This window comes from Apostichopus japonicus, chromosome 7 (genome assembly GCF_037975245.1).
Source record: "Apostichopus japonicus isolate 1M-3 chromosome 7, ASM3797524v1, whole genome shotgun sequence".
In the NCBI taxonomy this organism is placed as follows: domain Eukaryota; kingdom Metazoa; phylum Echinodermata; class Holothuroidea; order Aspidochirotida; family Stichopodidae; genus Apostichopus; species Apostichopus japonicus.
The window spans coordinates 1,051,337-1,074,424 of record NC_092567.1 but is presented as its reverse complement, the minus strand read 5'-3'; the positions used below and the strand labels follow the sequence as shown (position 1 = coordinate 1,074,424).

Sequence of the window (23,088 nt, the reverse complement as noted above, 5' to 3'; positions counted from 1 at the left end):
ATCGTTTGAAACAACGTTCAATCGATCGGAAGTTTTACCGTGCAGATGGTAATCATTGAAAACTTGAAGCAAACGTTCGAGATTGTTTTATTTTTCATAATAAAATAAAACTGTTAGCAAACTGCTTATCCACTAAAGAGCCTGTGTAAGAATATGTTATAAGTAATGTGGCGTTACATTTCGATCCTGATAGGATCGAAACGTCAGGCCAACTTACTCTTAGGCCTACACATTATTTTTCATATCAGATTATATATTTCGATATCAGCTAACGAAATAACGAATATTTTATTTACACGTGCGATATACTTTTTACTTTATTTACGTTAGAGTTGCAACACTGATAATTGTTTTAATAGCAGTTGTAAAACCTGTCCCTAACTTTTTTGTTTTTCATTTCGTAGCCAATTGCTACTATTTTCCTCCTTCTGTAGTCTGTACAGTACTGTGTTGTGGCGGGATTGCAATATTGCGACTCCTCGTTATAATCGTGCTCCATTAATCTTAACTGTGAAAAGTTCAGTCGTTCATTTACATCTTTGATTGTATTGGCCTAGATATTGGTAATCATGCATAACACCTAATCATACATTAGGCCAGTTCCGCGAAAATTTTGAAATAATCGGTAATCGGTAATCGGCAATCGGCCGATTGTCACAGGAAATAATCGGTAATCGGTAAAACCGATTGTCATACAATCGGTCGAACACTACGGTCTTTAACCTCAAACAATCAAATGATTATGCAAATGGGCCATTTTGCCTTTCTCTTTATTGACTTCTTTCTGAGAGAAATGTTGCTGCAGATATTGGTTCTTTTTATAGAGGGGACCTAATCTGATAAATATATCATGATTGGTTGGAAATATCTGAACCTACTGTATACAGTTCTTCCTTCACCTTTTGTTGAGAAATTTAATACTGCAGTATTGTTTTTTTCTGCACATCTCAAAGGCGTAATGTAATGTAATGTAAAAATATTCTTAAAGGCGCAAATGTTACATGTAAAAAAACATCTCAATGCGTCGTACCACAAATTACAAGCAATGATATAAAAAATTATCAAGTTCAGTAGAAATTAGAAAAGTTAAACTCTCTGATACAAGAATAAGAATACTTCGTAAAATATAACACCATTCACGTAGAGCTTTGCTGGTAAAAAAGTTAGGGGTAGTTTTCATCAATTGAATCCAAATCACAGAATAAAATGAACAGATCAAATCAATGAACAGTTTGACTTGAGATTCTTCTGTTTCATGATTTTTTTTTCAATATCTATGCAGTAGTTTACACAGTATCCAACTTCGGGGAATAATGGATCGAGCATCGCACCGCAAAATCCATAAAATTTCAGTACTGAATTATTCCAGGCTGTTTCATTGAAATGTGAATTGCCTCCTCATTAAGAGTGTTGTTTACACTTTTATAAATTAAGTGTAGTCATGCAAGGCTACCAATTATTTCCTGAATGAACACACTGTACAGTTTATATTGGAATAATCTGATAGGTAAGTCTATGACATTTAAAGCCTAGACACTAATTGAAAGTTCTACACAGTGTGTAATTCAAGTTTGTTTACTGAGCATAAAGTTCTAAATATATGGAACTTTCAAGTCTGTTTATCAAATACAGTACCTTCAATTCTAAATGTTCTGACGTTACTTTTGCTGGTAGCATTTAATTGACATTCATTCATTACATGTATAATATTATGAAGAGCCTTTGCCTAGTACTGTACATATACATATGTACACATCAGCTACTGTAGATAAATACTGTACTTTCAATTTAAAATGTTTAATATCCAGTACGGCTACCTGGCATTGACCTTGAAACTTTGAAATAGTGTTGCGTTGACAATAGTTTATCAAAATATTAAAATTAAAACTGTTAGCAAACTGCTTATAAATCCACTAAAAGCCTGTGTAGGAGAATGTGTAAAAGTAAGTTGGCCTGACGTTTCGATCCTAGCAGGATCTTCTTCAAAGGCTAAAAAGACAATAGTATATAAATGATATCATTATTGACCTATATTTGCAATATCAGCGGAATATTGGTATCATTGGTTAACTTAAGCCTCAATGCCGATAACAACAAACCAATATTGAACTTCTTATTTTTGTTGCACAACAAAGCCACTTATTGTAACTTGCGATGTATTATTAATCTGTTCTAAAAAAGCCAATTTCTTTAGCCTAAGTTTCAATTTCGATTAATAATTAGCCAATTTTCAATTATGCCGATCAGCTGGTCAAAGAAACAAAACGCAAGTTCTAAAAAATATTTAGAGATCTTCGATCTGATAAACAGACCAGTCAGGCCACTTAACATTATAAACATAGGAGTATTTTGTCGTGTTCAAGTAAATTTCACCAGCCTGGTCGCTGTATAATACAAGTGAACACAACATACAGTACATGGAACTGAACCCACTGACATGGTCTGTGTTGCCTGTCTTGTAAATATTCTTTTCAAGAATCCAAGCAACATTTTGCACAATCAATGTTGTAAACATGGCATGTTCAGACCTACAAACAGTGCACCGTAAGAAGTAAGTTATATGTGACATTGAAAAGCGTTACATAAAACTAGATGTATATATAACATATAACGGCCTATAGATTTAGAATCCATACCATATGAATGGGAAGGCTTACTTCTAATCGGCAGAATAACAACTGTATGTATAATCCGGTTAGGATTAGGAGATAGAAGAACGGGAGGTGGAGATAGGGAGTGATTACATGAATGTGGGAGAGAGATAGTAAGCGGGATATATGGATTAACAGAAATAGTACGGATTAACAGAAATGGTACGGATTCTAAATTAGTACCAATATAACTACTGTACTTAGTAGATGTGAGTAAAAAGTTAAAACCAACAGAAAATGACAAGTGCTACATTTAAGTCAATTAATGTTATGCTCATTGAATATAGTCTAACAACATTTTATTTCCAGTCTACAGTGACTCAAAATATGTTCACACACTGAGTCCTTTACCTGTCAAATTTGTTAACTTGGAGGTTTCAGAATTTAGGACTTTTCAGGCACATTCCTGTTAAGACAAGTCCATTCCAGACTATATTTAACTTTGAAGTTTACAACAGGAACACACCATCCTGTAAACTTTTTTTTAGGAAAGTCGCCCAGGAAAGAACCTGGGCATGATAACCACACTACCAAACGACTGATCCGCTCTCAATCCAAGTCCCCACATCGGCACTGTGACTGTGTGATCGTCGGGTGTGCATCACCATTCCCCTCAAAAGGGAACAGATGCTACACATGATCTTAGCCAAAAGGCCGAGAAGCTATCCTGTAAACTGTACTATAGATGCTACCCTCTTGAACCCGATTCACAAAGGATGCCCTAAAAGTAAGCCTCAGAAGTTGATGGTAGTAGGAATGTAACTTATAAACTGTAGCATTAACAGTTACTTCAGAGATGTATCTATGTACACAACAGATACAGGTAGCTTATACTGAGACACACACAATAGGTCTATAGATTCAGAGTTGGCCTGACCCCAGGGTACAAAGAACCTGAGAGTAATCCTCTTAACTGATTTACTGTTGTTGATGATAATGGGATTCCTGTACAATACATGGAATATGTGTGCAGATTATCTCAATGGCTCATTCAAAGCTGTAGCCCCAGGGGAGCGTGCTCAGAAAGTGCCAAATCAGATGTACTGTAATTGATGTGCAGTGATATTCTTCCGATTATATCCTCATATTTGTTCACCTATGATAATATCTAGCTTTATATCTGGGTTTTTTTTTTTTTTTTGAGAACGGTTCCATACATGTGTGTTGAGACAATTTCAATCAGTTTTCAGGGAATATATAATTGACTGTTAAATTTTGTGTAGCATCTTGGGAAGGCTTGAAAGCTTGTCTCATGTGCAATTAATTAATGCTTCACAAAATAAAAAATCTGCTTTGTATCTTAACCATTTGCATAACAATTTGACCATTTTTGCATAGCAGTTTGCAATATACTTGCCTGGTTTTCCAGAATTGATATATAGTTGTGACTCAGTTCTTTGCACAAACCTGTGTGTCCATGAGGACAGTCAGTGTACAAAACAAACTGTACCATGTAAAGTACTGCATAACAATGACTAAGAACTGTTACCACATCACACAGGTTATTTGCATGTTTGTTCCATGGATATAATCGATGTCATCTTTATTGCACAGGTTTCTATGTTGATATGTTACTGTGCAGTCTCTGATATGTACCTCTCGGACTACAGAGGAGGATAAACAGGTCCAGCAATCCATACAAACAAACTGACATCAATTGGCAACAAGTACAGTACTATTAAACACATCATTTGAATCATTTTGTGTGATCATTTTCGTCACACAATATTTTATCCATTTCTAAAAAGCAATCAACAACATTTTGTTCATTTTGTGAATCCTAATTTCCTGTGACTCATGCAGCAAATTTTCTTATAATTTTAAACAGTTTGCTTGAATATATAAAATATATTTTATCAATTAATTATAATTTCCCTCCACTCGAACACATTCATGAACTACATTAATAGTTAGCTTTGCTTTCCACACATTTAATCATGAATTAAGTGTACTGTAACCTTCATATATGAAATCCAAAGTTGAAACCAAGGTTTTACGGTCTAGCATGACTCATGCAGGTAGTACTGTACAGTTAAGGAAAATGTTACAACATTAACCACACCTTGTGCTACAGCAATGAAAAAGGACAAAAACGCTACTCTGAAGAGGCCAGTAAGGTCTGAGCATACTACAGTAGCTCATTCAAAATATTATAATGTATACATGTGTATACATACATGTATAGCTCAACATACATGCATGTACAAAATTATGCTGCCATTGCTGTAACAGTGTAAATTAAGTTTGTATCTAGTTGGTCCAAATAATACTGTACAGTAAAGGTCTGAGCATACTACTGTAGCTCATTAAACATATTATCATACATGTGTACATGTCAAATTACATAGCAACATATGTACAAAATTATGCTGCCAATGCTTTAACATTGCAAATTAAGTTTGCAAAAATCAATCAAACATCAATGTTCTTAAAGCAGCATTTTGCGTCCTTTTCTATGATTTTTCTCAACCTCACTGACTCTACTATGCCATAACGACATACATAACTAGCTTATCTATTTAAATCTTACTTCAAATGGTGGCATAAAAGTCGGAAATTTGCAACTTTGAACTTTGTTTTTCTCCAAGATATTTTCCGTTAGAACCCAATAAACCTTGCCCATAATATGAATATTTAAACACTACGAACTTCATTGACCAATAGGCCTAGGTATGTAATACAACAGCATGCTTTATTTGTGTACAGTCTATATGGCAGTTGTACAAGGGAGTCCATACATCTCCCTGGTTGTACCAAGTTACCAACGCAAAGTTTTGAATCCATTTTTAGCAACGGCTCATAACTAAACCTGCATCTCTGATTGGTTGAATTCAAACTAGTGGGTTTGGGTAACTGTATGCGATTAATTTTAACTGTGGAATTTGTCGTGGACACTCTTCTCATTATCTGCAATTATCCTTAGTTACTCGCCAATTAACGTTGTTGGCAGTGGAAAACTTGGCTAATATCTTAGTTTGCTGTTTTGTGATTGATATATGTAAAAAACTTGATGGACATGTCAAAAAAGGAGAAAATGGAGACCAAACGCAAAATGCTGCTTTAAAATTGTTAAAAAAACAAAGAAATTGTGTAGTACTGCGAAGCCAAGCAGTATGAATGTAAATGGTGCCTATAAGCCATTGTGGTTGGTATTGAAGTTAAGTCTATATGCACAAAATTACAATGCTTTGATAAATTGCCCACAAAATACAAACCAGGTCTCACCCATGATGCTAACTTTCACGTCTAATTGTTAGGTTGAATGCTGTTTTCTTAGTTTTTCCAGATCACACAATTACATTTTTTGAAATGAAGAACTATAGTCAAGGCCTACAGTATGTAAACTTACAGTAGTTACAGTAGGTCAACATGTGTCTCCACTCAGTTGATGTAAGTATTGTGTACATACATGTAACATGATACGTATATGCTTCATTGCACATTCTGTATGTACAGAGGATTATTTTATATGCAAACTGTTGGAGGTAACACAAGACATGTGCATGAGCTGGTTCTTGCGCATGTACCATGGCAAATTTTAGCTTCAACAAAGTGAATGATAACCAGGTCCAAATATCACGTTAATATAGGAAAGAATTTATCCACTATCGCACTGCAAAATGGTGGGCAACATGGGCAAACTACTATATAAGTGCAACGATGTATAAATAGCAGGTTGTTTATACATGACAACCAATGTTTTCAGACTTCAACACAAGAAACTTCTACACAAAATTTGAACAGTAAATTATTGAAGATGTTTCATTAACATTAGTATACAATTGTGTACATAAATCTAGCTGGCTTGACATTTAGTAATTGGTTTAGAGACCTAAATACATCTGATGAACTGAAACATGTACACAATATGCAGTTCTGAATATATATAGTTCAGATTCCATAAGGAAGTACTAATTTTTCAATTTATATTTTATTCAATTGAATCTTCAACATACAGTAGTTACAATACATCTAAAGGAATCTGTTTTGATCTGGACAAAGAAACATGTCTGCATAACATTGACCATGACATAAGGTAAGCCTGACCCTAGATAAATAACGTAGGACCATCACTAAGAGGAATCCACTTTACTGTGCCCTGAATTTACTGCAAGGCAGAGGTTTTGATTGTTAAAATTTAAGGGTTGAGCTTGGCTCAAGGATTATACGCTAATTTCTCACATTGGGCAGGCTAACTCTGCACATCAATGGGGGAGGGGGAGGGTTGGGAGTCAAGGGTGGGGGTCAATGTCTAAATCATTGATATCCTAATGTCCTTCATTAATATTACTGTAGGTTATGAGAATATATTTTACTAGCATTTCCTACAAGCCCAGGACTTGACCCAGGTAGAGCCATTGAGTCTCTGGCCTTCCTCAATGTGAAGTTCGATCTGCCTAAATATGTGCTTTACATTTCTCTTGAACCAACTTATTGGGCTAAATTTCGCTATAGCCGTAAAGGTTATTATTTTTTCCTCTAGGCTAGCCTGAAATACCGATCAGTCAATGACATGAACAAACTGCAACAATCATTGTATTGCCACATTAGCAAGACTGAACCATTTAGTTGTCAATAAGACAACACTGTGAAACACGAAGATGATACTTTAGAAAGCCGAGTAATTTGACACACTAACTTAACAACAGTTGAAAACGACAAGCTGTAGGGTAAATCACGTTAATAACTAGTACTGCGTGTGACTAGCAAGTATCATTTAAACAGCAATGCTGAATTAGTGAAGGAAGGTGTGTTGTACGCCTAGGCCATTCACTAATATAGGCCTCTTCAATAGCACAATAACATCAACATGCATTCAAGTTACGCAACTCACCTTAATGCCTGTGATAAAACATTTTTCTGCTTTGTTGATAACAATCTTTCAATGATAATAGCATTTCCAACACGTGCTGCTTCCAGCAAATCTGTATCTTTTCCCATTTCAACTGAAAGTGTTCTCTGGTATCATTTTCGTTCAAAGTATTAGTTTGAGATGGTTACTTCTTTGCCAGCAGCCTGTTCTTGGGAATTTCTTAGTACGGTACGGTATCTAAGTGATTCCAATGACTGATTCGACTTGCTTCAAGCATACCACAAAATTCCCAACCAACAAGGAAAGCGGGATGACGGCGCTCTTGAAGAATCTCTTATTTATGATTCTGTTCACAAATATGTGCAGAGATATAGCACGGAACCTAGTTGGGACAATTTTTCCTATACTGTAATTTTATGTCCCGCTTCAGAGCATTCGTATTGTCAGACAGGGGCGTAGCGAAGGGTTTTTTGTTGGGGGGTGTGTGGAGAATTTGACTTTGGCAATTTTTTAGTTTTGAAACGTCCTTAGATGCAATCTGGTGCATATTTTAAGTCAAATTTGATTTGCCGACGGATCTGGAAGTGGTGACTGAAATGGGGGAGAGGTCTAAGGGGCGGGGGTGTCCCCCTCCCCTTTGGAAAAGTTTTAGTTTTGAAACGTCCTTAGATGCAATCTGGTGTATATTTTAAGTCAAATTTGATTTGCCGACGGATCTGGAAGTGGTGACTGAAATGGGGGAGGGGTTTAAGAGGAGGGGGTCTCCCCCTCCCCTTTGGAAAATTTTTAGTTTTGAAACGTCCTTAGATGCAATCTGGTGCATATTTTAAGTCAAATTTGATTTGCCGACGGATCTGGAAGTGGTGACTGAAATGGGGGAGGGGTCTAAGGGTAGGGGGTCTACCCCTCCCCTTTGGAAAATTTTTAGTTTTGAAACGTCCTTAGATGCAGAAGCTCCCGTTCTCCTTTTCTCTATTCAGCTTTCCTTCTTTCTTCCCCTTCCGCTCTCTTCACCTTTTCTCCTTTTGCCGACAGACCCAAAATTTGCCGACAGCGACCAAATTATTGGGGGGGTGTGACACCCCCCACACCCCCCGCTCGCTACGCCCCTGTTGTCAGATTGGGCAGTATGAATATCATATGTTTCTATCAGATCAAGGTTAGGGACTGTTTGTACTGACAATATACCAGTGCTTTGAGAGCATAATATTGGAATACAGTTTGGAGAGGTATTAGCGTTAGGAAATTGTCCCAACTGGCTGAGCATGGACCCTGCGCAGCGTACATGTCTCTCGTGTATGGCAAGCCATGTGGGACAAACACTGCATAATATATCCGCGTATTAATTCGAATATATACGCGTATTAATTCGAATATACATGTGTTGTAGCCTATATGTGTAAAGTTTCGCTGTTTGGAGCGATCTCGCCAGCCCGCCAAGACATTTATCGTTGGTATATGTACACAGCAAGAGCGAAAATGTTTCTTTTTTCGTGTATATTCTAATTAATCCGTGCATATATTGGTTTAGATAGATAGATAGATAGATAGATAGATAGATAGATAGAAAGATAGATAGATAGATAGATAGATATTTAAGCCATATAGATAGATAGACAGACAGACAGACAGACAGACAGACAGACAGACAGACAGACAGACAGATTCTTTATTCAATCAATGAGCAATAAAATTACACATCGAAAATTAAAACATTCCTCAAGCTCCTTAGAATAGAAATAGAAAAATAGAATAATAAGTGCAAATAATAAATTACAGGTTATTATAAAGTTTGACGGCAGATGGAAAGAAACTGGCTGTAAAACGCCTGTTCCCTCTAAAGGTACGGAGTCTGCGGTGCGATGGTAAGAAATTGAAATATGCATTGGCAGGGTGATCAGGATCGTTCAAATTGAGCTGCGTTCTACGAAGAGACCTGTCTATGTAGAGCGACTCCAGGGAAGGGAGATCAACGCCAATTATCTTTTCAGCTGACCTGACCACTGCAGATAATATGATTGGCTAATAATATATACGCCTATATATTCCAATTCATTCGCGTATAAATTCCAATTAATACGCGGATATATTATGCAATGTTTGTCCCACATGGCTTGCCATAGTCGTACAGTGACGAATAACACGCATCTACAGAGGGTATGAAGAGGAGGAATAGAGGGCGTCACTACATTTCTACCACTGGGGGAGTTAGCACTTTTGCCTGACACAATTTAAAAAGTCTCAATTTTCCCAGTAACCACACTCGTAGCTCAAGCGTTATCGATACTGATAACGCAATAGAGTCATCAAGTATAACTCTCATAGACGTTCGAAATTTCGAATTATTATACGAATATTGAAAAAGAAGAAAACTTTGAGCCAAAATATCGAAATATCGAGATAATTAACGCCTTAAATTGTATTGGAAAGCCCGTGAAAGAAATTAAAGAACTATAAAACGTACACGTTAAAGGTATTTAGAGTATCCAACGACGTTTACGTTATAGTTTGTATCGGCATCAATTCAATCAGTTCAATTTGCAAAGCGATCTCATAACGTTCTGTAATGAATTCCAAATGATATCTGTTATGTTGCTTCTGATGTAATGACCGTCGATCTGTGTGTATGCTCTACTAGTTTATCAGAGGCATATATTGAAACAAGTAGGAGGCATATCTAGGCCAGAGGTGAAGCTGATACCCACTCCCTTGCCCCCCCCCCCCCCCCCACCTAACCGTTCCCCCAATTATCAAAGTGGCGGGAGGAGAAAGGTTTTTGCATCATTGGGAAGAAAATGTCAGGTAATCAAGTGATAAATTATTCCTTTCTTATAATTCGTGTGCCGTTGAAGTTTCGATAAATGTTGATGAACGTTGGAACTAAAAACTTTATGTGGGTATAGAGTCTTAATAAATGAACCATTTCATTAATAACCCACAAAATGTCAAGATTAACAGTTCAAGTAAAATTTCGAGTTGACTTTTCTAAATTCAATTTTTTTTTTAGAAAACATTTCGTGGAGCACACTCACAAAAATGTTGATATTTCAGGAAATTTGTAAATAATTATTATAACAATTTGCAATTTTAATAAAAAAAGTCTAAAATTTGAGGAACAAGTCGAAATTTCAACATAAAAAAATCGTAAATTCGACGAAATATGGTCGTAATGATGTGGAGATGAGGAGCCACCATTTTTTTTTCAAATTAACCAGTCGAAACGTTCAGGCAACGAGTTTTGGGATACATTATCTAAATAACGGCTACTTTGTCATAAAATTCTGACATGAAACAAAAATGCGAGCATAAATTAAAGACTTTGTAATTTAATAATTTTGAGTAAATGGTCGACATTTTTCGACCAAATAATGAAAAAGTCTTGGAAAATATCGAAGTTAAATCGAAAATTTGAGAAGAATATTTGAAATTTTAACATAAATCATCGATAATATGAAGTCTAAATATCAGTATCAATAGTAGAAAATTCGAGAGCATAATTGAGTTTTCGTGGGATAAAAGAGTACAAATTACCAGCACGTATAGGTTAAAAGGCATATTTGCGTACATTGGGAAGGCGCTAGTTTGAAACACCGGAGAAAAGGTGAAGAAGTTATCACGTTGCATTCAAATTTAAAGGCAAGGTAAACACGTTAAAGGCATATATTACAAAACAGGCAATGGTTCAGACCAGACAGTAAAACAGTTTCGTTTGGCCAATAAAACAGGGATATTCTAGTGCTTTGATTCCTAACAAATAACTACGGAAGATAAAATTGAAGACATTAATAGTGTATGTTTCAATGCATGTTATGAACAGTGCAGTAATGCATTACGAATCGCAAGTTTTCGTTGATGTTTCAAGTATTTTGTAGTTTATACATGGACCAGATGTTAATTAATAACATATACATATCATGGAAATCAAACGACTGTTCAGAAGCCTAGGTAGCTGTTGTGTCAGTGTATTTGGGCTCCTGGCCGAAGATGCCGATTTCCTTTTGGTCAGGCGATATGCTAGCTTCGTCTGCCGCCGGTTGAATCATCACGCTGGTAGCAATGTTAAATGTATGCCACACGAACATCGTCACGGAATTCGCCGGAGTTGGTATCCAACCAGGAAGTTGCTATGGTCTCCCACCACTGGCTAATATCATTCAGAAGAATTTTCACCTACTTCAAGGCACCGAACGTCTGAAATCAGTTTTCCCAGAATTACCTGTCATCGCTTTTAAAAGACCCAGCAACCTACGGGATATTTTAGTTCGGGCATCCTTTCGGGATGACACCCCATTAGGGGAAAGCAAAACGGAAACTACAGGATCATCGCCTTGTACACAAAATTGCAAAACGTGCTTACTTGTCGATTCGACCGGGGCATTTCAGAGCAACCAAACCAAACGCACGTTCCAAATTCTGCACAAAATTAACTGCCTATCCAAAACTGTCATTTACCTCATCTACTGCAATATTTGTAACTTACAATACATTGGAGAGTCAAAAAACACTCTTAGAATGAGAATGACACAACATAGATCGGCGATCAAAACCAAAAAGATCAACCAACCTGTTGCAAATCACTTCAATCTCCAAAATCATTCAATTGAGGATTTGCGTGTTATTGCCATTGACCAGAACGATTCTTGGACAGATAAATCTAGGAAAGGAAAAGAAAATTTCTGGGAACTAAACCTAAAGACCACGGCACCATTCGGTTTAAACATCAGAAACGATTTGCCGTCCCAGATAAACCAAAACAATTCCTTTGCAATTAAAAATTAAAAAAAAAATATATATATATATTTTTTTTTTTAAATAATCCGACGCGGATTAAATTAATCCGAATTTCTAAAACTTCTGCTCAATTCATTCAGAAGATCATTACCCAAGGTCATGCAGATGATCTCGCCATGGCTAGATCATCTGCTGTAAACCTCACTGATATCTGGAAAGACAGAGGGATCTCAAGGAACACCAAGATCCATATAATGAATGCTTTGGTCTTTCCAATCGCTACATACGGGTCTGAGACGTGGGGTCTTGGAGCAGTAGACAGAAAGAAAATCCATGCTTTTGAAATGTGGTGTTGGAGGAGGATGCTGAGGATATCATGGAAGGAACGTAAGTCAAATGATTTTGTCAAGAACCAAATTGGAGCTAAGGTTACCTTATGTCAGAAGATAGATAAGAACAAGCTGCAGTATTTTGGACACATTTCTAGGAGAGAAGGTGACAACTTGGAGAGGAACATTACCCAAGGTCATGTTGAGGGTCAACGAAAACGTGGTAGGCCAAAAGTTCGATGGGCTGACGGGATAAAAGAGATCACCGGCATGAACATCTGCGCAGCTCACCGATATGCCCAGGATAGAAGTGGTTGGAACGTCATCATCAATAGGGTCACAAAGGGTCAGTCATGACTCATAGGACGACGACGACTGCTCAATTCAGCAGAAATCGGTAAGTCGCTTCGACTTTACAACCATGCCGACAATCTTCTGTATAAAATAGTTTCAATTCCTGCTACTCCTTGTCACTTCGGTGATCATGCACTGAAGAAGAGCTAGTTTTGCTCTATAGTATATATATATATATATATATATATATATATATATATATATATACAAATATATATATAGTTGGTACCGTACCATATTTCATTTTGCAGCAAATTCCCTGAACGAAATATTGCAAAGTTTTTGCATTACTCATTCTCTTTATATTAAGTTGGCGTCAAAGTTTGAAAGGAATATTTATAGGACATATTTAGTTTCAATTTGTAATGAAGTTGTTTGGGAGTCTCTGCATATTAGTTTGTGCATGCAATCTAGTGACAACAGCCGCTTTAGTGATGACATCGTTGTATTCATTTATAATAAAGAAGCCATTTATACACTCATGAATCTAAGTTCGATGGTACTTTCAAAATGAAAAACTCCAAAAGTTTAGCTTTCGAAATCGCACCACCATTATTCTGATATAAAGTCCTCCACCCAGTGGAGACCCTGGTGACACGTGGGGCGCGTGCATAATTCACAAAGTAATGCAAAAATCTGTACTCCAGCAAGAAACCAACATCAAACATAACAAAACATGCTGAATTGTGGTCTTATTGATTGAACTATTTCTTTTCATTACAATCGTCTACAAAATACCAAATCAACTTTACGTAGTGAGCCTTATCAAAAAAATAGCAGTTCTATAAACTACATTGAAGATAAACAAATGAAAGCATTATGATACGTTGATATGATGACAACAGTTTTATAATCCTGTCAGGTTAGAATCACAGTCGATCGTTTTTCAAATGACCAACGTTACCAATGCGGCGACACTTGAATCCCTTTCCACACATGAATACAAATGCTGGTTAGGAAGACATACAAATTTTCTTTTACTAAACATGTCCCCAATAAGAAGACATCTACGTTTTAAATTGTTACATTAACGTCTGATATCAGTGATTGCTCAAGTTGAATGGAACTTTGTCGGATGCCACGTAGCCATCTCATGCCAGATTTAAACAACTATTACCAGGGCAGTTTATCAATTATAGTGTCAATTGGAGATTTCGGGATGAACATTTTCCGAATATCGATAGAAATGGACGGCTGCAGTCGATTGTTGGTTAGGGAAGTGATTATACAGTCTCGGATTAGTAATTGTTACTGTAGAGAGGTGCGAATGATACAAGATGCAAAAAATACATATACTCTCATGCCAAAAGTGTTATTTTTCGCATTCGTTTCTGGATTCCGAGTTCACCGATGCAATATTGAAGTGATCTCAAATATAGAGTAATGTATATTACCGCTCTAAACAACAACACAAATTTTTCTTTAAAGGTGTAAAAACAACATTTGTTTTCCGGGGGTATATCAATTTCGACCGACGAGTTTTCTTGACCGACTACCGTGACTACCAGTATCGTTGTATTTTAATAATCATTTAAAGTGGCCATGACACGAAAATTTCAAAGTCCTATATTTTTGGGATCCATCACAGAATGTTCTCTAGAACATGTATCAACCAATCTGCCAGTTTATAACTTGATTTTTCAAGTCGAAAATTGAAAATGAATTTACCCTCTTCGGCGTTTGAAACTTTGTTTACTTCAAAATTTTCCGATTCGCAGGACGTCATGTTATGAACACGTTTGTTGTCGCTGTTTACGATCCTCCGAACATACCATTCACTTACACGTTAGACAAGTACACATACCACTAGTAGTTACTAAACAAAACACCGATCACAAGTGCGATATCAAATCAAAATTTCCTGTGAAATGGCGGATCCAGAAGCAATTGCGGCAACCGAAGTTCAAATTTATAGTGGTTCTTCACCAGGCAGTGAAATTGGGCTATAATTAGAGTGCCCTTTCTCATATTCGAAGCAGAGAGTGAAGGCGATGATCATGCCAATATTGAACCGAACGTTGAGAGTGGACCTGAGGTGTTAGAACCGTATCAGTTCGAGCCTGTTAAACGAGCCGAAATTGAAGCTCCACAAAATATCGAAGAAGAAACCCGTTCGAAACCATTGCAAGGAACATACAACGTGGTAAGAATTTATTAACGGAGCATTTAAAAACAAAATCCAGTCCATTTTGTGCATGTGTTGTTGGAATTCGCGGAACTCCCTAAACCATATTGTGCGTTGTGTTACGGTAACTTACAACCCATATGTACAGTATGTTGCTATGTATTCATACATGTACATATACTTAATAGTATTATTATTATTACTAGGCTAGTACTTTGGCCTGGAGTTTTGCAAATCAATTTTCTGAAACAAAAGAATGTTTCATGATACATGGAAGGTGTAAAATCACAACAAATGTAACCATAACTGTACATTGTATGCCTGCTTGTTATTGTGGACATTATGGGCCAACATTAATACATTTTGAACTTTCATAATTTTTTTTCCCCAGGCAGTACATATACAAAGCCTACGGTCAACAGGTTCAATGGTACTGGGGATTCCTAGCAAGACACGTCAGGGTTGTGCTACCATCATGTGCAGTCCAAAGGATCAGAGGTGAGTTTCCAGCCAATGGTCATTACACTAGATTCAAGTTGCCAGGAGAAAACTCATTGTATAGGAAGCATTGGTTGAGAAATTCCTCCAGAAACACCTTTTCTATTCTACGATTGTGTTGGATTATCAATCCGTCAGGGTTCCCTCAGTGTTGATATATTGAAATTCAAGACTTTTAATTCAGGATGAAAAGGTTATTTTCCAGACCCATCATCAACAATGAAAGAAAAGGCATGTTTTGAAGCATTTGGACACATGTATTGGCGTCACCTTGATGCCATATAATATGTGCATAAGGGAACGGGTATTGACCTTTTTAGGAGCATTTACCTTCCAGACATGTTTGCTTTGTACCTTTAATCTGGAAGCCAAAATATCCATATCACCAACGATATTTGACAGAAAAGTCATAATAAAGAACAATGGAGGCAGCAGAACTCTCGAATGTTTAGACTTTATTTCTTCAGCAGCAGTTGGTTTGTTTACAATCTTTCTTCAGAAACTCAGCCGTACACCCTGTTAATGGTCTTCGAATTGTTTCAATGCGTGTGATGCTGTGTTTCACGTTGCCCGTCAGTGTTGTACGTGAAGTCGTGCGTGGGTAACATTTTTGCATGTGAGTTGCGTCGTGCAGTGTTTCTTGGTTTAAATTACCCTTTATTGTATTTGCTTCTGGATTATTCAAATTAATTTGTCACAACAACGATTGATAGCGATGGACATGCAACTGCTTTGTAGGCTTAAAGCAAAAAATTTCATGTAAGTTGTTTTTCTTTAAACCTCCTTTGATGTCACAAATTACATTAGTGTAATTTAAGAATGAGACTGTTTATGGAAAGTACAGTTTTACTTTTATGTCATATAATACAATGATTGTTGTTAATGTTAGTTTAGTCACAGGCTTGTTCAGATTGTCCAGAATGACTGTCTAGAACTGATATTGAATAAACTTTGTTCAATGATGTAAGACTTGAACTACGTTGGGTGAATTTTTGGCTCTGTGACTTTAAAATAAATCGCTTTGAGATTTAAACACCCTTTGGAATAAAATCATTTTACCTACCTATTTTGACCCATCCCTATTACCCCCACTTCCTCCCCAACATAAAAATGGTTTTCCTGGAATAGGAATAAGAAATTATTGCTATAACTAACTGATCCAGCATATTCCAGAAATAAATTGGGGCACTGAGATTTTTTCACAAGAAGATGTAACCTATCACTTCTGAAGCTAACCTTATAGCTTTTTAGTAAACAATAGAGCATTGAAGGGGTGTTAATTTAGATGAAACAGCAAAATCTCTTCGTCCATTGCGACTTCAGTGTAGTAACGCTAATACTAGTACTGCTGGGCTCGGCCGCGCTACCTCCAATGGATCGCCACTTGCCCCATTGGAGGTTTTCTGTTCCCCAATCTGGTCTTCAGAGTAGTTTTAGAAGAACGACTCTTTTATGTCGAACCGTTAAAGCCCATTTGTTTTATTTCATAAAAAAAGGAGGGATCGTATTATGCTTCCGTGAAGTGTTCACTACATACGGAGCTGCATACTGGCTAGGCCCAGTGAAATCGGCGCTGGTGTTGTGCACTAACTTGGTCATAATCGCCGTGTTTTTTCGTCCTTCAGCCATGGATGAAGGCTAATTGCATGGGTTATGATATTTATGCAGCCCCCAACAACACATCGGACCGGCATTTCTCTCAGATAGTTTACAACAGTTGTAAAACAAACTTGAAATTTCGAACGATATAGCGTAATACAGTGGTTGTTCTCGTAGTGTAAATGTGCGTGTATATGGAACGGTATGATCGTCGCGCATCCGGTACATGCCTGGGCTTGGCACTACTGTTCCTAACATGACGTCATCATTGTCTTGTTGTGAAATCGCATTCTCAGATATCTATTTTCGGATGCGAATATTAAAACGTTAATTAATAATTAGTCCTTGAGGTTTTCAAGGTGATGAGGATAGTTTGGAACATAGATTTTCTCATAGATTCAAAGGAAGCTACTCTCGATTAGTTGGATTTTCGTGTCATGGCCTCTTTAAGTCATATATTCAACGTCATTTATTCACTCAATTTTAAAAGTACTTTTTACACAATTTCCTTACATATTAAGTCACAATTTAACACATGTATGACTACTAGATTACCGATTTCGGGCTAATTCGGGCAGTTTGTAATAAAATATTCTAGACACCATTTTCTCTCTACCTGGGATATACTCTCTTAAAATGAGAGACTGAAATTTCAGTCTAATCGACTGAAATTTCAGTCTAATGATGGATGGGATAAGGGATCAGACTACTTAGACTGAATTCCAGTCTGAAATGTAAAGACTGAAGGTCAGTCTTAATTAGACTAAATACTCTTCAGTCTAATAGACTGAAAATCAAACCACTTTAGACTGAACAGTCAGCAGTTTAGACTGATTTATTGCAGCACCAGTCTTAATAAGATTGAATACTTTCAGTCTATAAGACTGATATCAGACTGAACAGTCGGTCCTTTAGACTGAATTATTACACATCACAGCTATACTGTCAATTTTATAAATTGCAAATTCTGGATTGAACAAGCTTTTCTATAGATCCTCCGTGTTGGCTAAGTGCTGGAATTCTTCAATAAAGATGCAGTTAAGGTCATCAAGACAACATTCAATGATCTGTTAATGCAGGGGAATTTACTGAAAGGTGCTACTTCATGGAGTGACTTCACCTTCACATCCAATCATGTTAGGCTATAAAGACCAGAAAATCATTGTGACAGTCACACACAAAGTACATTAAAAATGGTATTCCATCAAGAAATATAATTTTCAATATCCACCGAACAGTAATTTTATTCCCACTAACCCACTTATATATTCTTATATAATTTTTAATATATTAAAAAAAAACAGAAATCAAAACTACAATATTCTGAGGGATGTTCAACAAAACATGTTATCTTTGCAACAAACGTTCAAATTATAAAGATACTTTACATAACAGTGACATATTTTCAGTTCAATATTAATCTGTCAAATTTCTGCTTGAATTGGGCCTGGATCTAAAATGTTCTTTAATTTTTTTGGAAAGGATTAGGTGAGCTGAGAACAGATCAGTGGTGTCGCCAATGGGTGGCCTGGGGAACCCCTCCCCCGAGAAGGAATTCACAAATAGACATATCACCAACCAAGATTCAAATGTCTGGCAACACCACTGTAACAGAAAGCACTTTAAATTCTTTGTATGTCACCACCAGGTGGTAATACCCTGGAATTCATTGACAACACAGCTGTAAATTGAGTGGTTATATACCCAGCTGATCCCATCTCCCGATCTCACTGAACTTTAAATTTTCCACTGTAAAGGATATAGTAACTATACGATCCTGCCTTTACAAAAGGGATATGATGGAAACACGACGATAGTACAATGGATCTGGTACATTGCCTTTTTTCCAGTTGTGAATCATTAATGTATAGTAGCAACAATTTTCTTAGAATGATTTCAAAATGGGGAAAACATATGACAAATTTTCAGCAGGTTATTTATAAAATATTAGGAATGGTCAAACTATATATCAGTGCGATGAACATTTAATACTTTGTGTTTCAATGATATAGATTGGCGATTGCTGAAAGTAATTATCCAGCACACACAAAACAAAATGTTACAAGCAAGCAGTTGACAGAATGGCACAAACTTCATAATGGCTATTAGATAAACATGAACTATTATATACTGCATTCACGATTTCATGATATGGCATTCATATAAAGCAAATTTGTATGCAAAAACAGTACATGTGACTATTATACCACCCTCAATTATTTCTTAACTTTCTGATAGTAATCATATATAGTGATTTTGATTGGGATTTCAATCAAATTTTAAAGTTTTATAAATTATCTCACGTGAATCCTTTAATGTCGGCCTCTAGCTGAAAAAGAAATGTCACTCGAGAGTCGACTAAAAAATTGAAAACAGTTTTGACTCATTCCATCACTAAAATTTAAAAAAAATGGGGGGGGGGGGAATAATGAGGAAAGGATATTCTCAAATGGAATTTTCTACAGTTACTGACTTTATAATAATCAGGTTACTTGCTTTTCATGGAACAAATTATGGAATATTGTGCACAATAAATAATATTAGCTTAATTAATTGCTTAATTAAATAAACCTTCAACATAGTGAGTGCAGTGAAATGTAGGAACATTAAAGTAAACATTAAAATAACATGCTCGAAAAATCATACAACAAAGTTTTTTTGGCAACTAGGTGTTTGTTTAATTACATTCATAATTAGATCAGTATCATTAAAAAACATTTTTAAAAACTAAAAATCAATTAAATATTTATTTCTGGAGCCCTCCCTATTCATATAAAACTGTTTGTAAACTCCGGGTAATCAATTTAACGTTTTAGGGTATGTGTTAGTTACTCCTTAAAGGCATTGAAGATTTGTCCCAAACAGCATGCAGCCATCTGAAAAAGTTAACTTTCTGTTGCTTGCAAGTGATGTTTGTTCGTGTCGCTAAAAAAGACAGACAGTAATGAAACGTGATACCTTGATATCTTTAGCTGGACCTGAGATGTTCATCGCTGTATCGTTTATACACTGTAATGTGGGTATTGACCGTAGCTGTATGTACTGACTGTACACTAGTGTCTAATTACCGACGGTAGCAAGCTGTGTTTGTATTTTCTGGGATCGATGGCAGTGTCTAACACTTCTGTTACACCTCATTCGAAACTAGGTCAGATTACCGGCATTAGACGTTCTTTTTGCGCGAGTCTTCACACCCTTTTAAAGCTACTCCATGCTGACACACGTGGTTCCGGACTACAGAGCAATAAAAATGTAACATTCACTCCTTGGAGTAACTCCATGCTGGCTGCCCTTATAGATGTGGCATGGATACGGACGAGAGACTTCACTTCTGTTGGTTGCAAAATTCCATACACCATGGAAGCATGGAACTCACAAAACTAGTGTTGTAGAGGGGGAGCATAGTCTATGTTAAATGTATGTTCTACGCCTCTGTCCCAGCTGGAATGGCCAGTTTATCTGCCACAATGAAGAATTGTTTGGGGTTCAATTCTGGTCCGAGAGATAGGATGAAAGGCTGTCAATATTGTCCTTGTCTGCCCTGTGCTGCACTCTCAATATCTGTGCCCTCCTGTTTGGTGAAGATAAAAATAAATGTGATAAAGGACAAGCAATATGGTATAAATCAAAACATTCTTAAAAAAAGATATGTTGAGAGGTAGAGAGACTAGACTAGAATAATATTTAGGAGAGAATGGAGAAACAAGAACATGACTGGCATTGTACAAAGGAGATATATCAATTCACGATAGGCAGCAATATGTCATCCATGGCGGGTGAGATGTGTTATGTGAAGGTGGATTCAAATTCAACCTAACATTTATGGGTTATCATGTTGATTTTGGCAGGTACATGGTTACCAAGCAAGGTTTGTTGTTAGTTGTTTTCAGAAATTTCTCTTTTTAAGGATAAATTGTTCACGACATCTCCTGATTCCATTACATCAGCATAGAAAACCAGTGAACAAGGAATATGATTTACATTTTAGCCTACTGATTTCACTAATATGTCTATCTGCTTGTAAAAGAAACTGATTTCATAACATTAGTGAATGGTATCTGTAAAATCTTATAATAAAGACTGATGGCCCACTATATGTTTAATAAAATAACAAAAGCATACCAATTCTTTTCCAGTTTCCACATGATTTAAATACAATGGTAATGGTTTAACAGAATCGTGTTAGCTTCATGCTGTAATGGCTGTAGAAGTCACTACATTTTTTCAAATAATTAAGGGTGCTTACAATCTATTCATAATAGTACTGTGTTTTGCAATTTCTTGAGCATTATTATGTTCAAGTATTTGTTATGAGGTTAACCTAGCCTAGATTCATTTGGGACGATCGAGTACATATTGCAGTCCTGACAAGCGTGCTTATTCGCCCGACGATTGGGTTCATATGCAGGACAGGCGGGCTAATTTGCCCAACGATCTGGTACCGTGATAGCTTCATGCTGTAATGGCTGTAGCAGTCACTACATTTTTCAAATAATTAAGGGTGCTTACAATCTATGCATAATAGTACTGTGTTTTGCAATTTCTTGAGCATTATTATGTCCAAGTATTTGTTATGAGGTTAACCTAGCCTAGATTCATTTTGGGACTATCGAGTACATACTGCAGGACAAGCGTGCTTATTCGCCCGACGATCGGGTACATATGCAGGGCAGGCGGGCTGATTTGCCCGACGATCGGGTACATACGCAGGACAGGCGGGCTGATTTGCCCGACGATCGGGTACATATGCAGGACCGGCGTGCTTATTCGCCCGACGATCGTGTTAATAGGCCCCACCAATTATAACAACAGCCTAGGCCCTATTTGCTATAGTACAGCCTAGCTAGGCCTACCTCGCGCACAAGCCTAGAATAACTAACGTTACGAACTGCCAAGCTTTTATTCTGTATTAATTGGAAAACAACAAAAAGATACATACATACCCTCGAACACTGTTATCACTTCTTCGTGGAAACCTTTATTTGTAAGAAAAGTTCTTACAGACTCAGCCATTGCTAATTTATAACCTTTACTCTAGCTTAGACATACGGTCGTCTGTCTCGTTCATGCCTAGCTGTGTGTACGGCGTGCGTACGTACAGTACAGCGAGTACCTGGCTAAGCGAAGAATATAGTAGTATATATGTACACAAGTTGTAGCGCTCGTTGTCACACTTATTTTTGTGCGGCGTATTTGCAAGTTTTCGGATGACGTAGGCGCATTTCTGTTCTCTGATTGGATACATTTTTCAGTGGAATACAGAGACTGAAAATGGTAAGATGACATGCCACATGTGATTAGCTGATTGGTTAATAAAGTCAGTCCAAAACAGCGACTGAACGGTGTAACTGATAATACAGTCTAAGTAGAGTGTTTCTCAGTCTAAACTCAGTGTATAACACTGAAAAAAATTTCAGTCTCAAAGAAGACTGAATTCTTCAGTCTAACATTTTAAGAGAGTATTATGAAGTTGTGACAAGTAAAGTACAACCATTAATATGCCAACACAATATCATTGAAAAGATATAAAAATTGAAAAGAGATAAAAATGCCATACTAAACTAGTAAATCTTGGTTAAAGTGTAATAATATGATTAAAATAAAAAATGCACCACTACGAAGTTTAAACTTCTCCAAAACATGGTAAATGTACTGTATGGGTTAAGAGGAAGATACATTTTTTACAAACGGACATATCTTTGAAATTTCTACATACAACTTACCCCCCCCCCCCCAAAAAAAAGTGTTCTTTGATGATGTTAACTTTGTTAATGTAATGTATATGTCACTCCAGAGGATCCCTTTAAGGAATGGCTAGATCTTTCTTTACAAACCAATGAATTAACAAGAAGAGTTTTGTCTCAATTGAGGAGATAATCTAATCAATTCATTCGAACTTAAATGACCATTTTATTCATCCATCAATGACGCGTGAATATTGTATAAGCAATCTCTGGCAGTCAAGATATCTACCGTGTTCAAAAGATA

General features: G+C 36.6%; 2 protein-coding genes, 1 long non-coding RNA gene and 1 pseudogene across 4 annotated transcripts in view; 1 reads left to right on the top strand and 3 right to left on the bottom strand.

Moving 5' to 3' along the window:
* LOC139970272 (ankyrin repeat and sterile alpha motif domain-containing protein 1B-like) overlaps positions 1-7,722 on the bottom strand; it is a 123,651-nt gene extending 115,929 nt beyond the window's left edge. For both annotated transcript variants that reach the window (XM_071975941.1, XM_071975942.1), the window contains exon 1: positions 7,486-7,722. In XM_071975941.1, coding sequence (XP_071832042.1) covers positions 7,486-7,592 — 107 coding nt within the window. In that variant the 5' untranslated portion in view covers positions 7,593-7,722. The remainder of the gene's footprint in view (positions 1-7,485) is intronic.
* Positions 3,241-3,317, bottom strand: LOC139970343 (U2 spliceosomal RNA; annotated as a pseudogene).
* Positions 7,723-12,371: 4,649 nt separating the features above from the next.
* Positions 12,372-12,881, top strand: LOC139970197 (uncharacterized). The gene has a single exon (XM_071975836.1). The coding sequence runs from the start codon at positions 12,372-12,374 to the stop codon at positions 12,879-12,881; it is 510 nt and encodes a 169-aa protein (XP_071831937.1).
* A 5,552-nt stretch (positions 12,882-18,433) lies between these two features.
* LOC139970271 (uncharacterized) lies at positions 18,434-22,569 on the bottom strand. Its single transcript, XR_011794077.1, has 2 exons — positions 22,044-22,569; positions 18,434-20,671 (listed from the first exon to the last, which is right to left on the bottom strand). It is a non-coding gene; the product is annotated as an uncharacterized lncRNA (long non-coding RNA).
* Positions 22,570-23,088: the final 519 nt, after the last annotated feature.

Excerpts from the sequence above, each read along its gene's own strand:
- LOC139970197 (XM_071975836.1), top strand. The coding sequence starts at position 12,372 with ATGGCTAGATCATCTGCTGTAAACCTCACTGATATCTGGAAAGACAGA.